This window comes from Dermacentor andersoni, chromosome 2 (assembly GCF_023375885.2).
Source record: "Dermacentor andersoni chromosome 2, qqDerAnde1_hic_scaffold, whole genome shotgun sequence".
NCBI classification, from domain to species: Eukaryota; Metazoa; Arthropoda; class Arachnida; order Ixodida; family Ixodidae; genus Dermacentor; species Dermacentor andersoni.
In genome coordinates, this window is record NC_092815.1 from 146362541 (window position 1) to 146390125 (window position 27585).

At 46.8% G+C, this 27585-nt stretch overlaps 1 protein-coding gene across 1 annotated transcript in view; it reads right to left on the reverse strand.

The window, feature by feature from the left end:
- Positions 1 to 809: 809 nt before the first annotated feature.
- The window catches only part of LOC126540619 (uncharacterized), a 38054-nt gene continuing 11278 nt past the window's right edge, over positions 810 to 27585 (reverse strand). Inside the window, exons 6-9 of the mRNA XM_050187461.3 lie at positions 20480 to 20624; positions 17284 to 17423; positions 10858 to 10978; positions 810 to 5303 (exon numbers count right to left, since the gene is read on the reverse strand). Coding sequence (XP_050043418.1) covers positions 4916 to 5303; positions 10858 to 10978; positions 17284 to 17423; positions 20480 to 20624 — 794 coding nt within the window. The 3' untranslated portion in view covers positions 810 to 4915. The remainder of the gene's footprint in view (positions 5304 to 10857; positions 10979 to 17283; positions 17424 to 20479; positions 20625 to 27585) is intronic.

Below are 27585 nucleotides of genomic sequence, written 5' to 3' on the forward strand. Positions count from 1 at the left end.
TTCGTAGAAGACTGATGAAGAAAATCCCAGGAAGAACCGACAAGGTTAGACAGTCATTTTCTGCAGTGCTGACCCACGCCGCAAGATTAAACTTTGTTGCTTCCCCCATGCCAATGGCCTTAAAAAAAAGAAAAAAAAGAAAAGAAAAGAAAGAAAAAAGAAAAATCAGTTTATCTTCTCTACCTTAGCGTAGAGTTTGTGTCAAAACGAAGCAATAGGAATTGCTAACCCAGTTTTTGAGGCACTCTTTTTCTTTCGCGGTAGCGCGAAGTCTGAACTGTGGGTAAGGTTTCTTTAATGACGCGAATGAATACCGTCGCGCTACGAGGTAAAGAGCGCGAAGACCTCCACCAAATATAGCTGGAGACCGTGCTTTGTTTTAAACATGTATTTGAATAAGCGCGTTACGCGGATTTTAAAGCAAGGACGATATGTAAATTAGTGCGCGCTGAACTGTAAGTTTTTTTTGCGTATCCTCGCAACTACAATGCTGTTATTTTTCCACGGACAATGTAGCCTTCTATGACCTGATTGAAAATTTGCAAAGTTACAATGAACAGGGCTAAAGTTTTAAGTATGCAGTATACCTAGTTATCATTAGTTTTCGCAATCAAAAGTGGTTATGAGAGATTTTCATCGGAATATATTCTAAGCCATGCTTGACCATTGTGAGACACCATAAAACTATAGGTTGTTACTAACACCACTTGTTCGTAAAGTAGAAAGATGAGCGAGGTGGAAAGGATGCATACTTATTAATTCAGCGCGAAAACAACGGAAGACATCGAGATAGGAGGACACAGGACGAGCGCAGTCTAACAACTGAAATTTATTGAACAATACGCTTGATAAAGAAAGCACGAAAATAAAAAACCACCTGCCTGCGTGCGCATGAAATGTAAGACACGTGGAAATAATATCTGAGAAAGTTCGTTTCCCAATCCAGCAAAACGACACACGGCTCAGATATACGAACATCGCGCAACCTTTTTATATGGAAGTCCTCTGCAAGTTCACGAGCCTTTCTGTCTTTGTGCCTGATGATCTCAGTTTTATCGAAGGAAGGTTTGCACTCACAGGATCTGCAATGGGCTGAGAGATGAGAGGTCGGCGTTCATTTTAAGGCATTACGCTAGCGCAGGCGCTCGTTGAGGCAGTTTGGCCATTGCAGGCTTTTCCGCAAGGGAGAGGAGTTCGATAGACTACACCTACGGCGCAGGAAACGAAGAGTTTTCGATGATTCACAGAGAAACCAACAACAGTTGGATCCACCTGCCTTTCTCTGAATCGCAGAACAAGCTTTACCGACTTTACGGTTGGTCGCAAAAACAACATCCACGTCAGAACCTTTTGCACACTCCTTAAAACGATGGGACAATCTATGTACATGTGGCCTGACAGCAAATTTACTACTACTCGTAGTGACCATGTCGTCAGTTTCAACAGGACGAGATTTACATTTCTTTATGAGTCTCTCGGACGCCGACACTAGTACATGCACAGGGTACCCTGCGTTATGTAATCGAACAACCTGCTGCTGAAAACTATCGTAACACTTATGTAGGCAAGACTGCCTTAGGGCGGAATGTAGAGAATTTCGAACAATAGAATTCTTGATAATCTTTGAATCCGCAGACGAATGGCTAAGAAGTGCTTTTTGGAACGTAGGGCGGAGGACCTGCAAACGTGGTCTTGTTGAAAAAACAAGCGTAGGTCGAGAAACTGCAATGAATTATCTTTCGGCAATTCGCAAGTGAAATTTAACCCAAAAGCTCGTTCTTTGAAAACTTTGAACTGGTTGACATAGTGAAATGGGGGACAATGCCTGCTAAAAAGAATCAGAAAATCATCGACATAGTGAAAAATCTTCAAAACTAGATAACGAGCATCACATTTCACCAGCCGATCTAGAACACTCAAAAAGATCTCGCTTAATATCGGTGCCACTCTGGAGCCAGTGCACACTCCGGACATCTGAATAAACAGGTCGCCTTCCCACGTTACAAACGTGGACTTCAAATAGAAGCTCAGAAGCTCTAAAAAGGCTTCAACCGTTACCAAGCTGCTGTTAACAAAGGCGATTTCATTATTGCGCTCAATGATGGAACCGTTGACAGACATCGTCAACTGGTAATGTGGGAGAGAATAAAATAAATCTTCTGCGTCTAGACTAACCGCGTTGCAAATACCTAAGTTATCTTTGAGCAAGAAATCAACACCATCACATGAATTAGACACTCTCAAAGGGTCTCTTATAACTAGAGCAGACAGGTGCTTCAGCAGGTAGCTGGATATTACATATTGGCACGTGTGGCGTTCAGAGACAATGCACCGAAACGGGACATCAACTTTCTGTGTTTTAGCGGCAAACAAAACCTGAAGAATGTCTTTTTGCTCCCTATCAACAATTGAGGCGATGGTTTCACAGCCCCAGTCACGCAAAAAAGTCACAGCTTGCTTCTTCACGTAGCTAGACTTCAAGGGAACGGGCTAGAAGTTCTTCGAAACCACCTTCATAGCTTTCGCGGAAAAGACCTCCTGGAGCACAACAAAATGTCCCTCTTTGTCCGACGTGATCAGTCTTAGATGGTTGTCGACAAAAACAGTTCCCAAGCGAACTCAAACTTCCAGAATGTCTAGGTGTACCGTTTAGTCGAGAAGCGGCGGAGACGAGTGACCCTTGGCACGAAGCTCGTTCAGCTTCAGGGACGCCGTGAGAGATGGAGCGAGTCACGGCCAATGTGACAAGCGCAGAGAGCTTCGGCTCGGGAAAAAATTTTGGGCCGAGTTTCACGACACGACGTATCTTGTCAGGGACGGCGACGTCACCGAGGATCTGCACGTCCACCTTCTGGGGGTTATGCTTCCTTCTAGTCGGCAACGTGGGGCGAACACAGTTCCAAAGATACTCAGCGACACGGTCAGTGAAGTGCCACTCAGCGTAATAGCTGGGGCGTTTCCCTTGGCTCCTACAGCACGATGGTAGACTTTTTTTTGCGTTTTCTTTATCAAGCTTATTGTTCAATAAATTTCATTTCTTAGACTGCGCTCGTTCTGTGCCCCTCTAACTCGGTGTCTTCCGCTGTTTTCGCGATGAATTAATAAGTATGCACTTGTTAGTGTTCGATAATACCATTTGTTAACGGAAATTTTGCTGTTTTGCGTAAGTGATAGATTGCATTGCAAGGAGCAAAATAAGTGGAATCGTGGACGAAATGCAAATATTGCATTTTAGTAAAGTGCGTTTCGCTCGTCTTTATTACGTTGTGGTCACGTTACAAAGCTGCATAGACTTTAGCTGAAGAGGCGTGATGTCTCGCATTTCTGTCACGAAATCGATGATTGGCTTCCTGGGCTGCAATGGTTGTGGTTTTATGGATGACTGATAAGAAGCGACAATGGCGGTTGGCCTTTATTAGCAGTAGTTTATGAAACCACGTACGAAAAGATTATGGACCATTGTATGAGGGCAGCAGGCCTCATGTGCCAGCGTTCAAAGCTGGAGCGAGCAATCGAAAATGCGGTGATTCCACCGACTGTGCCGCAGACGACAAAAGGCTGTTTCACATGGCGCGACTTTCAGTCAGCGACACAGCGAATTCTGTCGCACAGCGACCGCCGCGACGTCGTGGGCACTCCGCGACTGCATTCCAACAAGTTGGTCGCGCCATCGCTCAGTCGCACCGATCGGCACGATGTGGGAGGGGCAATGTGTGACGAAACAAAGCGCCGGTAAAATAGGCGCTTTCCTGTTTTACCGCGCGTTGGTAGCTCTGTGGAGCAATGTCGCGCGCCAGTTTTAGCCATGTTTAGGGCGTACCCACCAGCGTTTGCGGATTAGGAGCTTCATAAACATTTTTCTTTTCTTCCGCTTACATAATTCGTTTGAACGGAGAAGCTGCACGCTATCCAGGTCGGGAGAAGGACGCCGCTTCAACATAAGGCACCCAGCCACTTGATCGCCACCATCGTCAACCTCTTGATCGCTACAAATGGCGCCAGCTGCTTATACATGCATACTCAATAGTAGCTTGTTCTTCTGCGAAAGCAAATACTCATCCAGGAAAAGAAGTTGTGGATTCCATAGTAACAACGAAACTGTGGTGTAATAAACGGTACCACCCCACCGAAGCCACACAAGCCGCACGCTCATACTTGCGGTGTTGTGCAGCGCCTCACTCACCGTATCTCTAAGCTGTCGTAAAGTCTCAACCCTTTTAAACGTAAAAATTGGTGTACCTATTGTATTATCGAATAAAAATAGAAAATTCGAATATTTGACTAGTTTCCATGTTGTTTTTATTTAACGATGCAGGCGTGGATACTTCGTGAGCAGGAGGCAACCTTTCGCATCGCTGCGACGGAAATCGCGCTGCCGCAAACGCATGTGAAAGTTGTCAGCGAAATTCGCTCTGCGATGTGCGCGGCAGAACGATTTCTTTCGCCCCAATCGCGCCATGCGAAACAGCCTAGAAGCGGATGCCTTTGCTGACGTCACCGGATCACCACTCGCCGCGCCACCGTCGGTCGTACACGAGGCCAATAGCAATTGGTCACTGTTCCGTGAAATAAAAATATTTGAAAAAAATGTTCACAATGAAATGAATGAAAGAAATGGTTTTGGTCACATGTTCTCGCCACTGGAAGCGAATTTACCAAACAGACGGATTTATTTATAGGTTGTCACTGCCTTGGTATGTGTGATAGTGTTCGTCTCTAAAATGAAATATAACTCGCGGACCTTTTGCTCCCTGCACTGACTCTATCGTCATTTTCCCCTTTCGAAGTCACCATTCATGTTCTTTCTTTTACAGGAAGCTGAGCAAATTTTACAGCTGCGTCCGCTTCGCTTTTTGGAGTGAGAGGTTTGTCCGACATCAGCACTGTACCCCGTGCATTTACCACGCGGCTCCATCTACAAGGAGAACACTGGAAACAGCAGCACGGCCGAGACCAAACCGGCGAGAACAGACATAGTAACTGTCTGCGAGGCGACGCCATTGTCCGGGTTTCCGGACACTACGGGGATCGCAGAGCCGGCGGTTTCGATTGTTGTTGTTTCAGTTCCTGTGATCGCAGGCTCGTCTGTCGGATCGTCGTCGTCATCGCCACCGTTGCCCTTTGAGCCACTCGCTTCGTCACCGCCGAGGCCCAGCGGCAGGTCCTGCTCGTCCACGCACCACATTCTGTCCAAGAAGATCGCCAGAACCTTGCTGGCGCCGTCAACGTCGGGCTTGGGGTCGGCCTGGTCGGCAGAACTGTAGCTGTCGTTCAGGCAGCGAGACAGCCGGGTCCTCAGCATACTGCGAAGCAAGGGGTGACGATTTTTGAAACTTTCAACTTAGATCGCATGAATTAAAGAAAATAATGACAATATAGCATATTACAGTGTGTCCGTAAAGTTCGTGGTGCATTTTTGACCGGTCACAGGAACTCAACGAAACCAGATAGAAATGTGGAATCTTCACCAATGCAGACTCGTCACCTACCGATAGCCTACCAGAGCAGGGTTTAATCAACAAACTGCTGGAATCCTTCATCTGCTTATACCACTGATTAATGTTATTCCTATGTGGTGGCGCTTCGTTGTACACACGATGATATTCACGTAGCACTTTCTTCACGGATTCGAATTTAGCAAGTCATAGAACACCATGAACTTTCCTCTGTATCGTCCACATCTCGACTGGCGTGGGCTGATCCGCTGCTGCTCAGTTTGTGGTGCTGCGTCATCACCTGTGCGCGCACACACAATTACCCATCCTACTACGGAAATTTGGAGAGCTTTCCTCTTTATTTGGGGAAGATTTCACATTTCTATTTTGTTTTGTTGCTTTTCCGTAACCGTGTCCACCTAGTGGACATGTCCACTTTTTCTGCTGCTGGATTTCAGATTGGCTGGGCAGGTGTACGCGTCAGAAGTACACAGGCAGCCCCAGTAAATCAATACTTCAGCAGCAGATAAAATGAACGTGTCCACTAGGCGGACACTTACAGAATAGCCTCCATGATCGCTTTTCTCGAAAATCGACTATTTTGCTGATACCACGGCAGAGCACATGAGCACAGTGACGTCTCTCTTCGCCCGAATCGAAATGCGTGGCTGTTGCTGAAACGCTAAACCAGCGAAGTGCGCGTGAACTGCGTATATCCCCGGAGTTCTCGCCGAGAACGACAACTTTTGGGATTGCGACTTGCAGGTTACGCTCGGCCGGATTTGTCGGTGTGAGCATCGGTCGCCTGCAGTCGCTTTTTGGTCGCCAGTCGCAAATGGTCGCTCGACCTCCTCTAGTCGCCGGTGTGATTGAGCCTTTACACCACAGCTCTTAGGCGCCGTTTCCTAACCGAGCGAACGAGCACAGCGAAAGATGAGAGCGAACGCGGTGCGTAGGGGCGTATGAAAAAAAGTGGTGGGAGAAAAGGCCTGAGGAAAAAAGCGGGGAGGGGGGTGCAGCCGAACCACGAGGCGGAAAGCAGAGGAGGGTATGGCAAAAGCGCGAGAAGAAAAGCACGGTGGTGTTATGCCTAAGGACAAGCTTTTCAACTAAAAAAAAAGCGTAGTGCAGCGAAGGTAGCTACGAGATGGATCCAGCTATGCGCGCGTGGTTGGGAGGCTTGTGGGCGGAGGCTTCTGTGAATCGCGCCCACGCGTGACCCATGCGTCAGCTCTCGCGATCTCCAGGTTAGCTAGGCAGATGGCGCCACACTTCACTCCGATTGCAACGTGCTGTACGAAACCGATTGTCCACGCCAGCCAATACATCTCGAAATGAAATAACGTATAGAGCTGCGCTCAAATTTCGCATTAGGGAGTATCGTAATCGTCGGCGAATTTTTTCTCGAACGCTCTCTTTTCACTCTTTTCAGGCTGCTATATTAAGGTCATATGAGGAACCAGCGCTGGAGGTTCCGGCTGACACACAGCGCCCCTTTGCAAAAATCGCGTCATACAAACAGAAGAAAATGCCATCGGTGGTACGTGGGGGGACGTGCAAAAGCCGTGAAAAAAGAGAAGCTTGGAAGCCGTCGTTATTCATGCACAGTTATTTGCCACAAGTAGGAATGCCGTAATATAGCCCTCCACTCTATTATTTTTCGTGAGCACTACGAGCATGAGCGACGGCGAGGTTGAATTCAGGCAGGCGCGATTGCACGCCGTTTCAACTATTTCTACAGCTTCTCTGAAAAAATATCCATGTACATTTTATTTTCTTGAAACCGGAAGCGGCAATGATTCTATAGCACAAAAAATTGGCAGTGGCTTAGCTCGGCTATGCCAGGATATACATAGCGAAAGCTAAGGCATAGCATGGTTACCCTTGGTTAATCTTGATTGCAAGTCAAGGTTAGTCTGGTTGTCTAGCTATGTTGCAGCGTTTAGCCAGTCGTTCGGCGCGCTGTTCGTCTGTTTCCTGGGCGATTTGTTTCCTCTTCATTTCGTTGAGATGTCGATTCCAGGCCACCTCCTGCTTATCAAAATTGTCGCCGTCCATACTGCCGCCTCAACTGTGGTTGCGGCGCACGTGAGCTCACCTTTTCAATCCTCCGACATGTTATCAGGCATGCGACGCAGTTGGCGAAGCGAGCGGAGGAGAGCGCAACGACGAGGAACGCGGGTGACGTCATACCAAACGGCGGTGGCGGAAATTTAGGCGCGGCGCTGCGCAGCGGCGGAACACCTGTGGCTCGGTGCTACTAGTGGCGCATGCGCAGTAGTGACTAGGGAGCGAGCGAGAGAGAGAGAAATATCCGCGGCGAGGCACGCGTTGTGACGTCATGTGCCTCCTCGGAGCACCGTTACGGCGAAGTCGCAAGTTCGCGGTCAGTAAAGCTTTCGCTTTAAAAATGTATACACATTTTCAAAAGAAAAATATATACAGCCGATATGTTTTCGGGGGCGCTAAGAGTAAAAGCTTGGAGGACACTTAAGCTTCACCTTTAAGAGCGGAACGCGATAGCATTCTAAGATCCCTCAGTGCTTCTCACGCTTCCCGGCAACTGCAGCTTATGTAACCGTAATGTTTACCGGGAAACGCTGGCGGCGTGAAGCACGCTATGCACGAAGTGGTTCTTACCCTCTTTTTTTTTTTTGATGGTGTGCAAGGAACCGAGGAGGCAGCGCCGCTCGTACTAAGACGGACCTGAAATGGCAGCTGGAAAACGCTATCGCGTCAGGAGAGTTTCCTATTTGAGCTTCCGCGTAACGAAATTAGGTTTGCTTATTGTATATTCAAATTGCAATCCGACGCTATAATGTCTGTAGATTGTGTGTAACTCGTACATTACGATTATTCTGACGCATTTTACTTTGAAAAATTCAATTGTTTCAGTGACTTCCTTGCGCTACAGGGAGGACCTGCGTGGTTGGGTATGCGTGATTCGGAATGAGTTTCCCCAGAATGTCGGTCGACGTCGGACGCCGACGCTAGGTTTTCTGCTATATGGGGTCAGGCGTATAAATGCCCACTTGGTTTCCAGCGGCACGTGCAGTCTTTAGCAGTGCCTGGTGACAAAATAAAAACGAAGAAAATGACAATGCTACTCATACAATCTAACAGCGAACGTAAACGGTGAACACTTCCTGTTTACTGCAGAAATAGCGCATGGATGCTGCACCGACGCGTCTACGCGACCCGGCGACACGAGCATGGGTCATGCAACTTCTGTTCCAAGCAATATGGTTGTCCGTTGGAGTAAACTGACGCGTAATGTTCGCTTTGTTAAAAGCCACGTCCGCGGTCACACGTATAGCACCAACGAGTTCAGGTTCAGCTGCAGTGCATGGGTGTACCGACGGCGCCGCAATATATCAGCACAGTTTCTTCTTCGAGTGAAACGATTCCCAGGAGAGGGTAAAGTGGCAGCAACGGTAACAAAGCATTGCTCCTTGGAAGCGCCGGCGGTTAGCTCTGAAGCGCCGTCAGCTACAGATTCGAGGTGAACCGGAATAGGCCTATAGCGACGATATCGGTGGTGAGCGCGATCATCGGCGGTGGAACTATCGGCGCCGCCAGAGGGCAGCCGCGCCCGCTCCTGTGTCGCCGAATGGCCGCGTCGCCGAGCCGCTGGGAGGCCCTGTGTGTGACGGGAAGATCTCGCCGTTTGCCAGCAAGACCGCCGTCTGCCGGCGGTCCGCGAACTGCAAACGGCGTGGCGCCAGTTGCCGCGTCACTAACGGGGACACACGTTCACTTGCGGCGCCGTGGACAACATAAGTGATTCCAATGAAATCAGCGTCGCGCTGCTCGCGAAGGAATTGTCACTATTTACGTCTGGAAAATGCCGAAATGTAACAAGCGATCGCTTATTTGAATTTTGGACGACGTTTATGTGGCTTCTTTTCACTCGTAAACTGTATCTCGCTGAAACCCTGAACCGCCGTTGTGAGGCATCGTTCTGTCAACATATAGAAAATAAATTACTATACGCAGTCCTCGCCCTTTTCGAATTAGTTTGCATCAAGGAGCTCTTACAGAGAGTCGCTCCTTTTGAAACCATGCAACAACGCAATCGGCTGCTGGTGCACGACTCTCATTAAGTTTTTTTCTGCGCAAGAAACGTCTACGGCATATTTCACAAATAAATTCTTCCTCGATGATCGTAGCCTCTTCACTGTTTTCAGTATTCACACTGAGAGGCACGAAAAATAAGAACTGGTGGCATTGACTAAGTGAACTTACGAAAGAAGCGTATTCATAAGGCTAAAACTGTTCGTAAGATGAGCAAGCTTGGGATGCCCGCCGCTGCAAAGGCGAGGGCTGTAGTTGAAAAAAAAAATACATGCGAACTTCATTGCTTCCTCCAATAGTAAACGTAATTCGGTTCACCAAACCTAAACAGCTGCCTCAGATGACGACTTAAGAAGACATTTTTACGATTGACGTGTAGCAGTCTTAAGAACATAATTAGACCTATTTCCGCCGCTCGAGCTGATGCGGGTAAGCGTTGTAACGCGCTCTTGCGGCTGATTGGCCAGATGCCACAGCTGGTAGCGGAGGATCGCACGCGTTTATATCTTTGTGGCTCGCTTTGATTTGTCAGCTCAAAGTGCTTTGAGCTGTTTCAGTGCATAATGTTATTGAGCACGCGCTGCTGAGGAAGGCAGTAGCATTAATGCTGTGCGGCTAACTTCTCCCAAATGTCTGATACACTGTGTTTCTGTATGCGCGCAATAGCCTGAATTTTCATACTCGTCATGACACTCTATTGGGTGTAAGCTACTAGAAGTTCAGTGTCCGTCTCTGACAACAGTCAAGCTTGTCATTGATGTGTTTTGAGCACTTCTACCGCACTTGTTTTTCTAGTGTGAGCTTTCTCTTGTTCATAGGGCTGCGCGGGATTATTTCTTTTCCAACGCTCTGTGGCTATAACTTTCCATGCGATGTGAAATAATAATAATAAAGAAAACGCCTAACCATTTCTAATTATTAGAACTTGTTGCTGTTGCACAATTCGCTGTCGTGTTCCGAGCTGTTATCCTTGCCATTCTATTCAAAGATCATAGTTTCGGTTTAGCGATAAGCCGAAGCAACGCAGCTTCTCTGCCCACGGTTTTGCTCATTGTGTGGCCTACGGTGTGAACCAACATGTGCGCACGACGGATCGCAATCTTGTCTATGATGTGAAGCCATGCCATGATGTGAAGCCATGCCATACGATGGCATACAAGAAACAAAACGAAGTGACGAATAAAATCACGCCCCACCATTGATACGAAAATCATGGGGACTGCTTGAACAAGAGTGATGCTGTGAAATAAAACGCACCTCAGGAACGGATCAAAGAATTGTCAGTCTGTCAAAGAATTGTCTTACCTTGGCACAAAAATATTGTTACAGGTAGAAAATATTTTTTTACCTGCAGTCATTGTGGAGCCTTGCTGTTGCATACAGGTAATCCGTGATGTAGTTTACTTGCACATTAGTTGAGCACCTTATGAAGTCATCAACTTTCCACCATTTGTAGGTGAGCAGAAGGTCTGCAAAAGGTCAAGAAAGGGAACTGAACGATCACATCTTACACTTACTATTCGGGCAACGTTCAAGCAATGGAACGCGTTAAAACCACCAAGTCTAAAGACATAATTCGGTGCCCTATGATGTGGCGCCTGGCACAGTCCATCGTGTCCAATAACCTGACACAACCAGTGAGAGCATGAAAAAGTACATGAAAACAACGGTGAAACGTGAGACAAATACCAAACCTTCGACAGAATACAAGTTGACATTTTACAACAGACGCTTGCTCGATGGTTGTTTTCGAATATTACAAGGAAAATGATGCTTTAATATACAACTAGGCGGCAGCTCTTACAGGTATGCACGAGATGATAGGAGCACCGTCGTAAGGTAATCTAAAAGTATTGTTCTCACAAAAAAAGGAAAGAAAGAAAGAAAGACAAGAAGGAAGAAAGAAAGAAAGAAAGAAAGAAAGAAAGAAAGAAAGAAAGAAAACAGAGGAGAACAACATACAGGGCTGCTTTAAAATGGGAAATACTCCCGTATTGTTCGATAACGCATTTTACATTTGAGACGCAAAAATTGCATCAAATTGCCAGTGAGAAAATTCAGCATAAAGCTACCCGGTCTCTTTTACGTAACAAATACAATACGTGTGACCAATCTAGAGTTAATGAGTTGTCCATGCGTTACTGCCGAAGTTTAATTGACCCATTTGTTTAAATACCAACCGCAACACATTCCACGGGCTAACTAAACTGGTTATTCACTAGATAATTTTATTCTAGATACTTCAGTCAGTCATTAAATCCCAGTTGCAACAAAGTTTTGCCTCGATTAAATTGCTTATAAGTAGTGAATGCTGTTGAACTAATATTGGTGAAGTTGCATGGCCAGTAATTGTATAATTGTTCTTATTTAACAGCTCTTAAATAACACCTAAGTACACCAATAGACGACGCTGACACCTATGATGAAAATCTTCATAGCTTCCGATATTTTCAGCAAGATGCGAGTGACGCACGATGTTTAGGAGGACTTGCCCAGGGCATTGCCCAGGAGCCATGCTAATTCCCAATATTCCAGGTTCTGCGCCATTTCCGGCGAGTGGAAATAATGAAGGTGCTTTTTTTTGAGGTATATGGTATCGAAAACACATTTTTTCAAGATTTCTGTGACACGCCCACTTGACCTGCCTCTTACGCGACGTCACAAAACCGCAAGAACTTACTGCGTCAAAGTGACGCGTACGCGTTAAAGATGCATTAATATGCCGAACAAAACTGAATTTTCTTCTGAATAGCCGCCGGCTGTCCCGCTCCGAAAGGAATAAAAGCTGGCTCCCGCCGATTGCTCCCGCGCTGGCTACTCGCCCCTGCTCTAGAACATGGGCTTATTTGCATGTAATAAAGCTTTTTGCGTGGCCGTGTAACGTTTTCGACAACTTTCGGCACGTTTAAACCTCGTTCTGCAAACTCTTCTTTGCTGAGGATCCGTTTTAGCGTCATTCTTAAGCTTCCGTTGCATGCCGCCGCGATTGTCGACGAGCCACCGCAAGCTAAGTAAGAGAAAGCGGACCAATCGCAGACACCGGCACCACCCTCTTCGTCCGGCTATCGATATTCAGTGCAGTAGCTGAGCCCATCGAATCCCTCTCCACTTGAGCATGCTCCTTGCCACTTGTGAGCCAATTAGATAAGACCAGCCGCTCAGTGCAGGCAAGGTTATTCGTTTTTCAAGCAAACAAAAGTGACCTCCTATGAACGAGGGGAGCCTTTGATTGGCTTGTTCAGACAACCCTGCGGGTGACCAACCGATGCTTGCATCGTCGGTCACGCAAATTTGACGTCAGGAGATTGGAATAAAAACATATTGGAATAGTTTTACGTTATACGGCCCCAGGCCTTAGTTTGCAATTATTTATTATTCAGGCACGCCGTTGTTATCGCCGGGTTAAGCCACTCTGTACGACGAACACACACACACACACACACACACACACACACCCACACACACACACACACACACACACACACACACACACACACACACACACACACACACACACACACACACACACACACACACACACAAAAAAAAAAAAAAAAAAAAAGAGAAACATGGTAACTACGACGCACTTGTAATTTAATTGTAATCCTTCGTAATCATTGTTCAAACATTTGAACTAAATCCTGTGCAAAGATACACATGATGCGTTCAATGTTATTTCATGCCCAAACAAGTGCAACGAAGTGTTCACCGTGTCCTGCGTTGCGTTTTGCAGGATATAGCGAACACGTGCTTCCCTGACAAACGCTTGTTCTTGGCTTTAAGAGCGAGCTTCGCTCTCGTTACATTGGGGCAAACGCCTCGGGCTATGAAAACAGCGCTGTGTTGCTGCCTTCGTGGACGTATGGGCCACAATTTCCAGCGCCTGTAGGCGGCCGCATTTTCTTGTTATGGTGATGATGATGATGGTGAGGGTACTGTCGAAACAGCGCAGGCAGTAGCGGGCCACAGCGCTTTCGCAGTTGTCAGTCGCCTGAGATGGATGGTTCCGAAAGCGCTGCAGCGGTCTTGTCGTCTCTGGATGCCGCTAAATGTGCCTTCTTTAATGCGATAACATTTTAGATCGCAGAAATATACCACGAAGATCATTTAGCGGCAGCAGCCTTCGGCGTCGCTTGCTTCAACGGAGCTCTAGCGTCGTGTGCTTAATTCACTGCAATTACAATGCATGTAGTGGAGTGAGTCAAGGTTTTGTCTACGAGATCTGCTTAATTATGCATGTTTTTCAACGAATTGATGCACTGCATGAAAGAGACTAGACGACATCTAGTTCGCTACACTGCCACTATGACGCCTTAATAAGTTTTTTTTTTTTTAACGCGAGTGTCATATTTGTGCCGCATGCTACCGCGATGCATGAATTGTGCTGCATTTTTATCCTGCTTTGTCATCTCGATCGTCGTGTACTGTCAGCTTACCACGATCGACATGAGCACAATAAAGTTATTTTCTATGTTTTTCACGCTGCATGCAGTCGCAGGGAAAGCTCTAGCTAATGCTTGCTTACGTAAGACTCTGACACGCAGCATCTATGAGTAGCATTTACTTCACCCTGACAACGGACACAATCGGCCCCATAACTAATTAGTGGGCCATTGCAGTTTGCACGAGATAGAAACACTACATTTTATATCGCCTGAGCAGCCAGTTATAGGTGCTTAAATGTTTTCTGTGTCTCAGTCAATAGCGAACGCACAATAATTTGAGCGTCCGACATCGCTGAAGAGGGCACCAGATCTGTTAAGAACGACCGAGCATGTTTATCGTGGTGTAGCTGATTGTGGAGCATCGCATAATTATAGAAGTTGAAGCACCCACACATTGTGCGAAAGAAAGAAAAAAAATCAAGTGAGGCATTCATACGTGCACAGCCCTGTTTCTGTGCATGCCGCTAGTCATGGCGCTTTCTGTTTTCGCGGTCACGAGTATTCGAATGAGGCTAATTGATGTGAATGAAAAACAAAGGAGACAAAAACCGCGTGTCGCTGACTGCCGGCAGCTACTCAAAGCAGTCGGTCAGAGAAGCTTGCGGCGTGTTCCAGGAGCAGGCAACACGCGAAAACCCTCCCCAACCGGCTCCTTTCTGTAGCTGCCGGCAGGCCGCGATACAAGTTTATGCTTGCACCGTCGTGCTAGCAGCTGCATCTCCATAAGCGAAGGCAAATTTGTAGTTTTTTTCTTTAAAACCAGGCAATTAACAGCGACAAGTGTTGCAGTGAACGACGTAGAGTCCGACATGCAATCGTTCTGCAAAATTTCAGAAAGAACAGTGCAAGGTAAGCGCCAAATCTTTTTTGGCTTGAACAGAAAAGTACGTGACTCGCTCTTTTGATTAAAATGTTTAAGGAGATCTGCGCAGCTTCAAGGACAACATGAAAAACGGCCGCGAATACAGGACAAAGAGAAGGCACACAAGTCTCGCGTGTACTTTCTCCTGTGGATCCTGTCTTGCCGAGAGCTGTTCTTTTTCCTGATGCAGCACGAAGTGTCACAAGCTCAATCTTCTAGCTTGTTGCAGGGGTAATAAATCGTAGACAGCGAACGGCTTTTATGCTGCAGCAGCAGTGTGGCCACATACACGGTTAGACGAAACCCTCTGCTCCTCTGCTCCTCTGCCACGATTATGATGATGATAAGGATGAATTATTGGAATCCCCTTTAAAACGGGGCTCTGGCAAATAGTCACCTAGCCTGCTTGACTTACTTAGGCATGCTTAACAAGTTTTTCATTATAGCATTTTTGTATACATCTCCTTAATCTTTTTTTTTCTTCCTCGAAACTTCTATATCTACCCTGTGTCGCTACCTATGCCTGTAACGGGTCCGGTCGTATCAATCTCTTCCCTGCTTTTTTCCCACACCAATAGTCGAAACATCTCTTGCTTATCTCGACTACTGACCGGCTGACGCTTCCGTCCACGTTAAATCCAAGCGCTTCTGTAAGGTGCACGTTACCTACATGATGAGCAAAACGCGAACAAGGTAAATGCAGGAGCCAACGTTTCGACAAGTCCACTTGTCGAAACGTTGGCTCCTGCATTAACCTTGTTCACGTTTTGCTCATCGTCTTGAATTTCCATCTCCCGCATTCCCCGTCTTTTCTCCACGTTACCTACATGTCTCACTGGATGAATGCCATTACGCGTGACGCTATAGCGGCACTTGTGGGTAGTTTTTACATATAACCTTGGTGTGTCGAGTAGGCGGCTTGGCTAGAGGGGAGGACAGGAATCGTCGCGGTGCCGAGGTACGTCAGTCATTGCTTATGCCTGTACACTGCACCGTTCACAAGCTATCCCGCGATGCAAACACAGTTGAGGCTATTAGATTCGTCGGACGGTCCTACCGCTGTCGACCAGATGTAGGAGTCGTCGGACTATCTCGCCGCTGCCACCATTTGAAGGAGATGAAGGTCGTAGACAGGAACTCGGTGAACAGGATTTATTTACATATTAACAGTTTAAGCAGGATACATTGGCAGACTAGCGCGACTCCCCTATGGAGCCCGCAAAACTAACATACAGCAAACAGTTTACGAGCACACAGCTCACTAGTACATTTGTAGTATGACAGAGCACTCAGCTCCCGACAACGACCACGACACGAGCACGCCCTAGCAGCCGGCAAACGCTGCTTATAAGCCCTTGCTCGACGTCATAGTTCGACGTCATTCAAGATGACCCGCCTTTTTGGAGGATGGGGTGTGCAGACTTGGAGGGTGAGGTGTGCCGGCTGGGAGGATGAGGTGTGCCGACTTGGAGGATGGGGTGTGTCGGAGCAGGAATGGTCGGGAAGGTTCGTCCAAGCATTGTAAACTCGCCGCCGCCCCGCACTATGGCTCACACACACAAAGGCACACACATTCGAACCCATACACACAAAGGCTCCGGAGTCGACGACCGAGGGCTTCGTAGAACTGTGCTCCGTCTCGGGTGGTGCGGCCAAGTACCAACTTCCTGAGTTGATCGCGCGCCACGTGGCTGCCGGTCATCCGCAGTTCTCGGAATGGATCCCTGTCTGGTGGGCTTGGAACACGTGCAGCGGGCTGAAAGCTGGCCCGTACGGCCATTCTTAACAAGGCGTATGCACACTGTGGGATGTGGACGCAGCGACGTCACGAGGACGAAGGTGATGTTTGATCATTGTGTGCGAGTGAGAGGTTGTTTGTTAGTACATAGTTCTAGATCAGGGGATGCAAGAGGCTTGAGTTCCACCTGCGGCCGCAATCCCTTGGGTCCCGGCAAAATACAAGCAGGCTTTGGATTCTTGCTTACACAAGCGGCCTGCGTACTCCGATTGAAATCTCTCTGCCAGTAGTAGCAGCTGCAGCAGCAGAATCAGCAGCAACTTCAGTACTACTACTACTACTACTACTACTATATCATTATTACTATAATATATATTAGTTATATATTATAATATAATATATATATATATATATATAATATAATAATAATAATAATAATATTATTATTATTATTATTATTAGTAGTAGTAGTAGTAGCAGTAGTTGTAGTAGTATTTATTCGGCTGAGGAGACTCGGACAGCCATGGAGGGCCGTTTCGTCCATGCCGAGGGAGTCCATAGGGCTTTCAAAACAAAAAGAATGGAAGTGGAAGAAAAAAAGAAAAAGAAAGGTTTGATGTAGAGATAGGGAAGTGGTTATGGAACACGGCACGGACGGTCAGCACGACGTAAGAGTTGCTGCCTGAACGCAGCGTCAACCGGTGTTCGAAGTAAAATGAGCCTACTCACTCTTTAAGAGAGACCTGTCGTCTTGGCAGAGCAGTTGCTGCGCCTTGTTCATGGACTCCTCCAGCCTCCGAATGGCGTCTCTCTCATGCTCGGGGCAGGGTTCTATTTTGTTGTGCTGGTAGCAGGTCTCTCGTTTCCTTCTGAAACATTGCGTAGACAGTTCCTTGAACTTTGCGCAGATTATTTGCCTTAACTGCAATATCCACTCATTTGTATTTGATGATGGATGACGGAGTTGAAAGTTAGCTTTGTCGGTAGTTTCTCACTGTGAGAACAACGTTAGGCTTTATCACCAGATCCTCTCCTATGTCTGTAATAATACCGATTTTAACGAGTAGGCGCTACGATCTCCGCCACACGCATCCTTGCATATGCCACAAGTGCTAGATACCTTCAGGCGAAATAATAAATAAAAAAGGAACTGCCCGTTAAAAAAGAAGAACTTCAGGGCACCAAAGGTGGATTTTTTTTGTGCGTCTTCCGCAAGCACGGCACTTCTCAAGAATTTGCGGAACTGTCAGGCTTTTTATAAAAAAGCTCGGAGGATGCTTAGCTTCGCCTTTCAGAGTGGAACCCGATAGCATTCAAAGATCTCTGACTGGTTCTCCCGCATCCCGGCAACTGCAACTTATGTAACCGCGATATTTTCCTCGAAACGCTGGTGGCGAACGCTATGCAGGAAGGTAAGCTTTCTGGTTCTTTTTTTTTTCTTCCCAGCCACGTCGGGCGCCGCCGCTGCCGCGAATTCGCGGAGGCGAGCGCCATCTGGATGGTGTTGCAAGGAACCTAGCGGGGCGCGCCGCTCCTACTACGAGACCTCAAAGGGAAGCTATAAAAGGGGTTTGCGTTTGAGTTTCAGCGTAACAGGAATATGTTTTATCGTACATTCAAATCACAATCGTATGCTATTATTGCTGTGGGTTCTGTGTAAGTCGTACTTTACAATTTTTCTACGTATTGTACCTTGAGAAATTCGATTACTTCAGTAATTTCCTTGCGCCACATGGAGGGACTGCGTGGTTGTGTATGCGTGGCTAGAAATTATTTTTGTCGAAGCGATGTGTGACGCTGGGTGCGGGACATCGCGTTAAAAAGAAAAAGAAAAGGCATACGAATCTAATCGCACATGCGAAGGTGATTACGTCGGCGAAGAGAAGGATGGGACTGTGCTGCACATATCAGTTCGCATTTTATCCTAATTAGGCCAACGTTAAGTAGTAGCCCACATTACGCCAAAGCACGTGCTGCATTCTGTAGTTCGCAATAGATGCTGTCAGAAAAAGAGGGAATTATTCGTGACGTAATCAGGGAAGCGCCCACAAACAGACCATCGTTAATTGACGACATATTTATAATATGGGAACGCGGCACAAGCGCGTTAACCGACTTAATTAGCCATTTCAATGGCTTTCACCCGAGTATTAAATTTACTGCTCACCACTCTCCTAGTCGGATCAACTTCCTCGACACGACGGTCTACATAGAAAACGGAAAACTGAGAACGACACTTTACCAGAAGCCTACGGAGAGCCAGGAATATTTAGAGTACAACAGCCATCCCCCGCGACACTGCAAGCAAGGGATATTTGTGGGACATGGGAAACGAATAAGAAGAGTATGCAGCGAAGACCACGATTACTTCCACCATCTAAATGACCTTAAAACAACGCTAGCAGAAAGAAACTATTGACAAATTCCTCTCGATAGAGCTTATGACGTTGCGTCAAGAAAGGAGAGACAGTCGGAATTAGCGAAGAAACAACCGCACCAGAATCTGACAGACCGGCAGCCTTTATAACAAAATATTCCAGTGCCCTCCCAAACATAAACAATATCCTACGAAAATACCACCCAATATTATCAAGTACCGAGCGTCTGATAAAAACGTTCCCGGATGTACCAAGGGTTAGTTATCGCCGCAACAGGGATTTTAAAGACATGTTAGTGCACGCAAAAGTCAGCCAACTACGTTCCCCTGTAATAAAAGCATGTTGTCGCCCCAGGTGTAAAACATGAAGGCACCTTCGAAATGACATTAAAATTAAAAGCACCGCAAATAGTTATAGACACGAAGTCAAATCTGGCTTCATTTGTACAAATCCGGATGTAATTTATATGCTCGAATGCTCCTTCTGTAAGAAACAATATATTAGTGAAACTGTAGAATCAATGAACGTCAGATTAAACGGACATCGCGCGGACACAGCTAAAAAGCTTCTCAAAGCTGTCGTCGAGCATTTCAAGCAACCAGGTCACAAGTTTGATGAACTTAAACTCTACATCTTACAGTCAAATTTCCGTTCTGAACGAGAAAGAAAATACAATGAATCATACCTTATCCATAGATTCCAAAACATCACAACCAATATTCATAAACCTTTCAAACGTAGCTTTAGAATCTATTCGCTATGCTAAATTTCAAGCTATAGGCAACAACACTTAGTTTCGTTAGCGCGTGTTGACTTCATTGACACACTGGTTTCGTTGCTCAGTGTTTTCTTTTCATTTCTTTCTGTTTTCGTTCTTTCTTCTTTTTCAAAATAATTTTTATTCCAGTTCAATTCTTTTTTACGAGCACCGGTTTCTGTCGCTCCTTCTATTATCGCTTTCAGAGACACAATAGCCCACGACCACCAGACATACCGGCTGACACACGGCTGTTGACACACGATTGACGGGCGGCCGTGTCCCTGGCCTTGTTGCACAGCACCCCTTTAATCTCAATTCAACACCCTCGCCACTAACACACCTTCTCTCGATGCCGCACCCACCCGCCTTACGCCCTCTCCCATTTAAAAGAACCCCACCTATATATACTGCGGCCAGGAAAGCATATGTCGCCTTGACGAAGACAAGTCCACTTGTCGTTAACGTTGGCTCCTGCTTTCACCTTGTCCTCGTTTTGCTAATCGTCATGACTTTCCCTCTCCCGCCCTCTCCGTGTTTTCCCTGGATTCCTTACCCTCTTGACATTTTCGCTGTCGTAATGCATTGTAAGTATAGCCGCGACACGTGTAAGCAAATCAACTGCCGGACGCGTTTTGCTTATCTCTAGTAGCATCGGCGGGAGCACTCAACATCTGTATGCCTCTCCATAAATGCTGCGAGATATCGATGGCACCCGTACCACTATCAGTGCTCTATCTCTTTAACCTTAGGCGCGGTTGTCTGTCTGCGCGCATTCGCGTCTGCCTACCTGCATATCGCCCCGCTGAAGTCGTCGTCGGGTAGCAGCCCTTTGTCGAGGATTCTCGACATTGTCGTCCGGATGTCGTTGATCTGTTTTTCATGGCATCGCTTGAGTTGCTTGTACGAGCACGTGTTTCCATCACCATTGGGTTCTTCAAAGTATAGAAAAAAATGAAGCAAAGCAGATAAGTTGACCATAACAGTCATTTAAGGTAAGTTATTTGGCGGCGGCTCACAACAGGCAAATGTGTGTCCAAGAACAGTTCACTGATTGCGAAAACCTGCTGGACATTTGGGAATTCTTGATGTTGCGCTTCAGCGGCTGCTCTACCTCACCACTGATTGCTAGAATCTAGCGTTTTAAGCTGCACCCGGACTATGATAGACATTGTAGTGTAAGGTCTGGTTGGACCTGGGACGCGTACGCTTGTTTTGAATAGCACTGAAGCCCCACTGCTCGAACGCTTTTTGCATTCTGCTTCATCGAGTTGCACACGCCTTTTCCGGGATTTGAATCAAAGGCCTTTCTGGGCTTAGGAGCAGATAAGGCTGTAGAAAATGAAGCTCTGCTGAGGTTGCAGAGATAGCTGAAGCTGTGTTGACTTCATTGACGCAAAGGTGGCACCAGCGCTAACATCAGGGAAGCACACACAAAAAGAAAGCATAACGACAATGAGACACGAGTAATATCGCAAATAATAAATCATTTCACCCGCCGTCGTCGTTCAGTGGCTATAGCATTGCGTTGCTGAGCTCTTGGTCCTGGGTTCGATCCACCCACGCAGAGGCCATATTCAAATAGGAGCAGAACGCGAAAATGCTCGTGTGCCATGCACAGCGGGCACCTTAAATGAAATAAAACCCAGGGATTAAAAATTAATACGGAGTCCACCACTACGGCGTGCCTCGGAAAAAGATCGTGGTTTTCATTGATATTTAATTTATTTGCCCTAAGATCCCAGTGCAGGGCACCGCATATGGGAGCACAAATCAAACTGCAAAAGAATAAAAGGCAACAAGATAAGTACAAATGCGACAATAAAGAAAACAAGCCAGATAGCCAAGGCAACTAAAGAAAAATTCAGCGAAACTTACCGTAATGAGGCACGTGAAAAAAACGTCAGTAAGCAAGACTTACAAGGATTGCGTGTTTTGGCACGCAATATCCGATAGTTTCGGTTTTAGCAAAACGCGCGAGTTCAGCAATCAGGTGGAGAGCTACTCCTGTGGCATCAGCGACCATCCAAACTCATGGCATATGTCCTCCTGTATCCTACTAACCCTATATCTTCCGTTGCTTTCGCACTGATTTATGAGTATCGTGGCATCACGTTTAGCGTGCCGTTATAACGACGTACCTTTGGGCGTCGTCGTAAAGGATACCTCATTATCGTGAAGAATATACCTCACTGCGAAGTTACAAGAGCAGACGAGCACAAGCGTCAAGCATAGAATATCCACCAAAGCGACCATGCCGGGTGTACCTCACAAGAGAGAACTGGCATGCCACTCGTAAATTCTAAATAGTAGCACGAGGTTGAAAGTAATACTTCGTGCAGAATGAAGAATTCGCTCAGCAAGTAGATATAAAGCGCGAGAGGAAAAGGCCAGACAAAAAAACAAACACATTTGAAGCGCAGTCTAGGTACGCCTATATTGCGCACCAAAGAAACTTTTTTGCCAGTGAAAGTGACAGACGGTGACCTGATGCAGCCGCTAAACTTCGCCGGAAACATGCAAAACGGCTCAATATTTGCACGGTTTTTGTTTGTTTGTTGTTGCATGCTTTTCTGCTTGATGTCCAATCTGAGCAACGAGGTGGCTTTTTCAAGGAATGCCGCGCAACCGCGTCTTCTGCATTCTGCAATAGAAAGCAATCAGCCGCTCACGCGTACTTCCACTGTCTTGGTTTTAAATTCAGGCATCTTCCAGTTCGCCCGACGTAGGGTATATGTCACACGACAATGGAATACTCTATCCATCGGCGGAGTCACATTATAAAAAATGTTGTTGCGTGGTCGTTTCATTTCCCCCCAAAATTTGCTACGCCGTGCGTGCGGTACACTGTGGACCGCGTTTGTCCAGGGAGGGTCCTGTGGCGAGTGGGCCAGGGTCGCTTAGCGGTAGCTGCTGTGTTCTGGATGTGTTGGCGAGGAGGCGTGGGATTTCCTACGATAATTGCTAGCGAATAGCTCTGGCAGTACTGTATGCGGGCGCTGCGAGTGTTGGATTTCAGCCAGCGTGGGAATTATGGGCAGTAGATGGATCTGCCTGAACTTCGGTCTTCTGGCTTCAAGCAGATTTGCGAGTGCAAATTATTCGTTCTCAACATGATATTCCGCCATAGATGCAACAATGCGCCATGATTACGCATGCGCGTAGAGGCTGTATGCTGTCATAATAAACTTCACCGCAAATATGACCACAGCAGGGACCAAGGACAAGGCGCGACTCTCAGTTGGCATCTTTATTACGTCACACCCGTACTTTTTCGATGATATGATAGCTACCGCTATCGCAAGCCTGTAGGGTTAGATAAGTAGGCATGTGACGAAAAAAAAAAAAGAAGCACATTGAGAGTAAGCGCCCTGAGTCCTCTCTCCTCCTTTTGTCGGCATGTTGTCATTAAGGTCTATTATGAGTATGAAACAACTGGCCCGTCAATGCCTTCTGCCGAACCAATTACCTTGCCGTAATAAGACTGAAAGCCGGGCTAGTGTTTAACTTCATTGTGGAAAGTTTCGCGGACACTGAACGAAGACAAGAAAAGGACACAAGGACCTGCGCAGTTTAAAAGAGCCCGAATAACTAGAAATGAACAGCAATAAGGCTGAACAGCACTGGGAACTGCGCTTGTCTTTGTGTCCTTTTCTTGTCTTCGTTCAGTGTGCGCAAAACTTTCCACGATGATGCCTTGCCGTGTTCGTAGAAATGTACGAGAGCTTGCAAATTTGGAAAGACAAACGATAAGTAAGAAAGGTTGCAGCAATGTTTGAAACCCCAATCACGAATATTGACAGATTGATGTGCTCACTGTAATTCCCGCGATAGCTGAAGAACGGCAGTGCTCAAGTTTTCTAGTGAATTCGGCTGGAAACAACCAAGCAACATTTCGAACATGCACGCATCGCGGCCTCGTGTGACCTTATCGCGGCGACGTCAGCGCCCAACGTTTCTCGGGAGCTATGGTGAACAAATAGATGCTTTTGGTTTTGCGCGCTTTGCGTACGACGAGTGCAACGGCAACTGTTGGCGATAAGCGGAATGCATTGTGCGCAGCAAGCGCATCCGTGAAAGATAAGCGATCGTGCCGTGACAGGTGAAAGTGGTCTTTGATAATCGGCGCACGGTCGAATGATTACATCGAAGTCGAGTAGCAGTAAACACTGGGCACACGCCAACCATCACAAGGTGCGTTACAAATGATGGATGCTCGAAAATGCTTATTGCCCAGAGGTGCGACTGTGCACAGCCTGCGATACGAATGCGCCGATCTGGTCGCCGTCGATGGCGAGAAACGATTACACGGTTTGCATGCCGGCGGAGTGATAAGGCCTCGTATGGCCATGACGCCCGACTGATTGAGGCTCTCGTAGAAAACAAGATGCCGCACACAGGCAACTACCTCTAAAATCGAGTGCCGCTCCGTTCGCAGCCGGCCGTTGGACCACGTTAGACAAGCGCGATTGCACTGAAGTAGTCGAATTTAGGACGTCTGTTATTTATTTATTACTTGGCCAGTCTCACCACGTTCTAATCTTTTGAAAACAATTCGCAATGACGTTGTAGGCTATCACACTCCTCACCCTCAATGAGCACAACAATGTGTATGTGTCCAATGACGCGCTGTTGCCACCTTTCATTACTTTCATCGCCCTGGTGCCTGAGATGTCTGAAAACACTTGCATCTCATTTGCAAGGCCCTAGTTGGGGATGATATTACATAAATGCGTCAAATAATGTATATATGCCTGACATTTATATTCAAGAAATTTGCGCGCGAAGTTCACATGTCATGTTGTATTGGAAATGAGAAAATATACGATGTTCGATTCGATATTAGGTGGCGTTTTCTATTGGATATTCATATTTGATTCGATTTGGAAATTTAACTATTTCGACACCCCTACTTCATTTAAAGATTAAAAAAATTATTCGATACTCAATTCCCTATTAGGTGGTTGTTTTTCTTTATTATTCGTATTGGATTCCATAAGAGAGAGAGAGAGAGAGAGAGAGAGAGAGAAAGCAAGGATAGGAAAGGCAGGAAGGCCAACCAAAAGAGCACCCGGTTTGCTACCCTACACTTGGGGGGAAAGGGGAATGGAAAGAAGAAAAAGGGAGATAGTAAGCACTGAGTGAGTGTGGGAGGGACACTATAAGCGGTCTCTTAAGCCGGCGCACTTCAAATATTGTATTAGTAGTGCACGAATCGCTTTTCGTGCCAGTGTCGTGTGTGGCCACGGACCGACTATCTTTGACTCGGTGAACGGTCTTGAGTCAAGTCGCTGTAAAGTTGGCCGCAGAGAGAGGCGTTGTACATCGTAGCGACGGCAAGTACACAATAGGTGTTCGATGGTTTCCTCACACCCACAGGAGTCGCACATCGGGCTTTTGGCCATTCCCAAAAGATAAGAGTATGCGTTCGTGAGGATTCCACAAGAAAATTTCACTATTCAAATATACCTAAACTTAAGTTATTTGAAACCGATGCGTAGCTAGTCGCAAAATGTGAATCCACTTTGGCGTGCTCACAGAACATTGGTAGGCGCAATACATCATTTCGAGGGAACCTGCGTCGCGGTTTGCCAGCAGAGCACCTTGTCGCTGCACTGCGTGTTACCTACTTCTGTTCCAACATGTGGGTAGTTTGAGACAATATTCTACCTATGAAAAGAATTACTGTTTGTGACCCCATGCGCACAATCTGCTGTTATCATTCGCTACCCCACAACATAAGATGGCACCAGAGCGAGGCGGAAAATTTCGTTCTTTCAAAGTCGTGAGGCGAAGCATATGATTGGGATTTTCCCAATCCACACCACAATACCGGGAAGTTCTCTGTAATCAAATGAAACTTCCCTTTTCGCATTTCGTTCAGTGCATGATTATGAACCTTCCATAAAAAAAGAATGTTGCAGTTGCGCCCAACAGGCGAAGCATCGATTGCAACAGCAAATCATGAGACAGCTGCACGAAGTAAAGCTTTATCGGTGTAGAAACTATAGGAAACATTCGCTTACGAACTACATCAGCTGGGGTGGTGTTACACGCGCACAGGCAAACAAGAACACATCTCCCTCGAGGACCACGGACACTCGCTGGCAGCACTGAGTGGAATGAAAAAGGGATTATTTCGTGCATGGAAGATCGCCGATTGTATTCTCCGCCGCCAAGAAAACATGCGCCATCAAAGGCACAGTTAATCGGTGAAAGGGGCGCGTACAGCTTGCAACGAGGGGAAGTGCGATGGAAGTGGGGGGATCGGTAGAGGTCGGGGCCCGTAGAAAAATTTGTTTACTAGCGGTCTTTGCCACTATATTTTAGCAATATTTTTTTTAGGGCTTGATGAATTTTGTTTGTGGTTCATCTCTCAGAAACGTGGCTAAATGCGCGAATGGTGGGACAAGAAAGGCAGAGAGAGAGAGAGAGAGATTGTGGGCGGGTAGAGAGAGAGAAGGCAAATAGAGGAAATACAGGCGTTCAACCACACCAGCATCCGATTTGGCACCCTACATTGGAGATAAGCGAAAACTGAAAGATTTCGCCGATGATTACGATACTTCCTAATGTGAATTTTGAGCGCAGCTGTTTAGATGTTTTAAGTTCGCCGTATCTTGTGGCAAAGAATTTAATTCTGATCGACAGGGTGCTCTCGGCGGTGGCGCTGAGCCTCTGCTCGGGCAGCTCGTTGAGCAGCAGCGGCACACGAAGCATTTCCACCGGTTGCGTCGCTCATTGTTCAGAAAGAAAGCGTGAGCACAGCGTGCACGTGGGTGTATACATAGGAGGGCTGTAAACGGTCGCTCAGCCGGTGCATTCCAGGAACTGCATTACTGCACGAACAGGTTTTTGTGCCTACGACGGGCGTTGACGGTGTACTCTGTTTATGTCTAGTATTTCTTATTGTACTCTTGGTCATGCTTACCATGAGGCGTTTTTCCAGCACGGCATTGTGCCCAACCTGAGCTGTTGACGATGACTTGGACCACCTAATTTGTGTTTGCAGGTGGTTTACTACTAGTGCTGTCTTGAGGAAAGCTATGAAAATGCCATACGACACGCGACTCAGCTGCGGATGTTCTTGGTTCCTGGCGAGCGTCCTGGTTCTGAACTGCGCCCCACAAAGGCATTTGTAGCTTTTCGGTAGGTTACAGGCCTCATTGATACAGTGTAAATTTTTGTGTTGGTGTTGGTCGATTTTGCGCGTGTATATATGTGAGTGCGTGTGTGCTAAGGTATGTTTGCTTTATTTTCTCACATTACCTTTTTATTGAGATAGAAACAACGAGGACACACCAGGCGAATTTGTGCAGTCAGTCATTGTGGTGCTCTCTCTGTATGATGTCGAACTGTGACAACATCCCATCGGGCCCCGCGGCGCTGTATGCTGTAGGCTGTAGGAGTGAAGGAAGGCATAAGAAGGCGAGCTGAGAAGGATGGTGGCTTGATGAGCGACGTCCTCCCGCTCGCCTAACGTTGTGCGGTAAAGGGAGGAAAGGGGAGCGCGTGCGCCAAGAAAGGGGGGGGGGGGGGCACGAGGCGTTCGCTCGCTGCTGCTGCCGCTCTTCATAACTCGAGTGCTCTTACAGTGAGTGTCCGCGGTCATCGAGTGAGATCTGTTCATGTCTGGCTGTGCGAGCAAGGCACGATTGTCGGCAATTTAGTTAATATGCAAATGTTTACTTCAGTTTATATAGCCGATAAATCTAGTAACCTAGCTGTCTAATGATTTGCTACCGCAATCGATGCTTCGCCTTTTGGGCTAAAGGGCGGCGCTTTTTCTTATACCTCACCACCTCACCAGGAGTGGGGTGTGAAGTCTGTCGATAGGCTATCCTCTCGAGATAAAATGAAGGTTTCTCACTCCCTGTCATTGAACACTGGACTCGT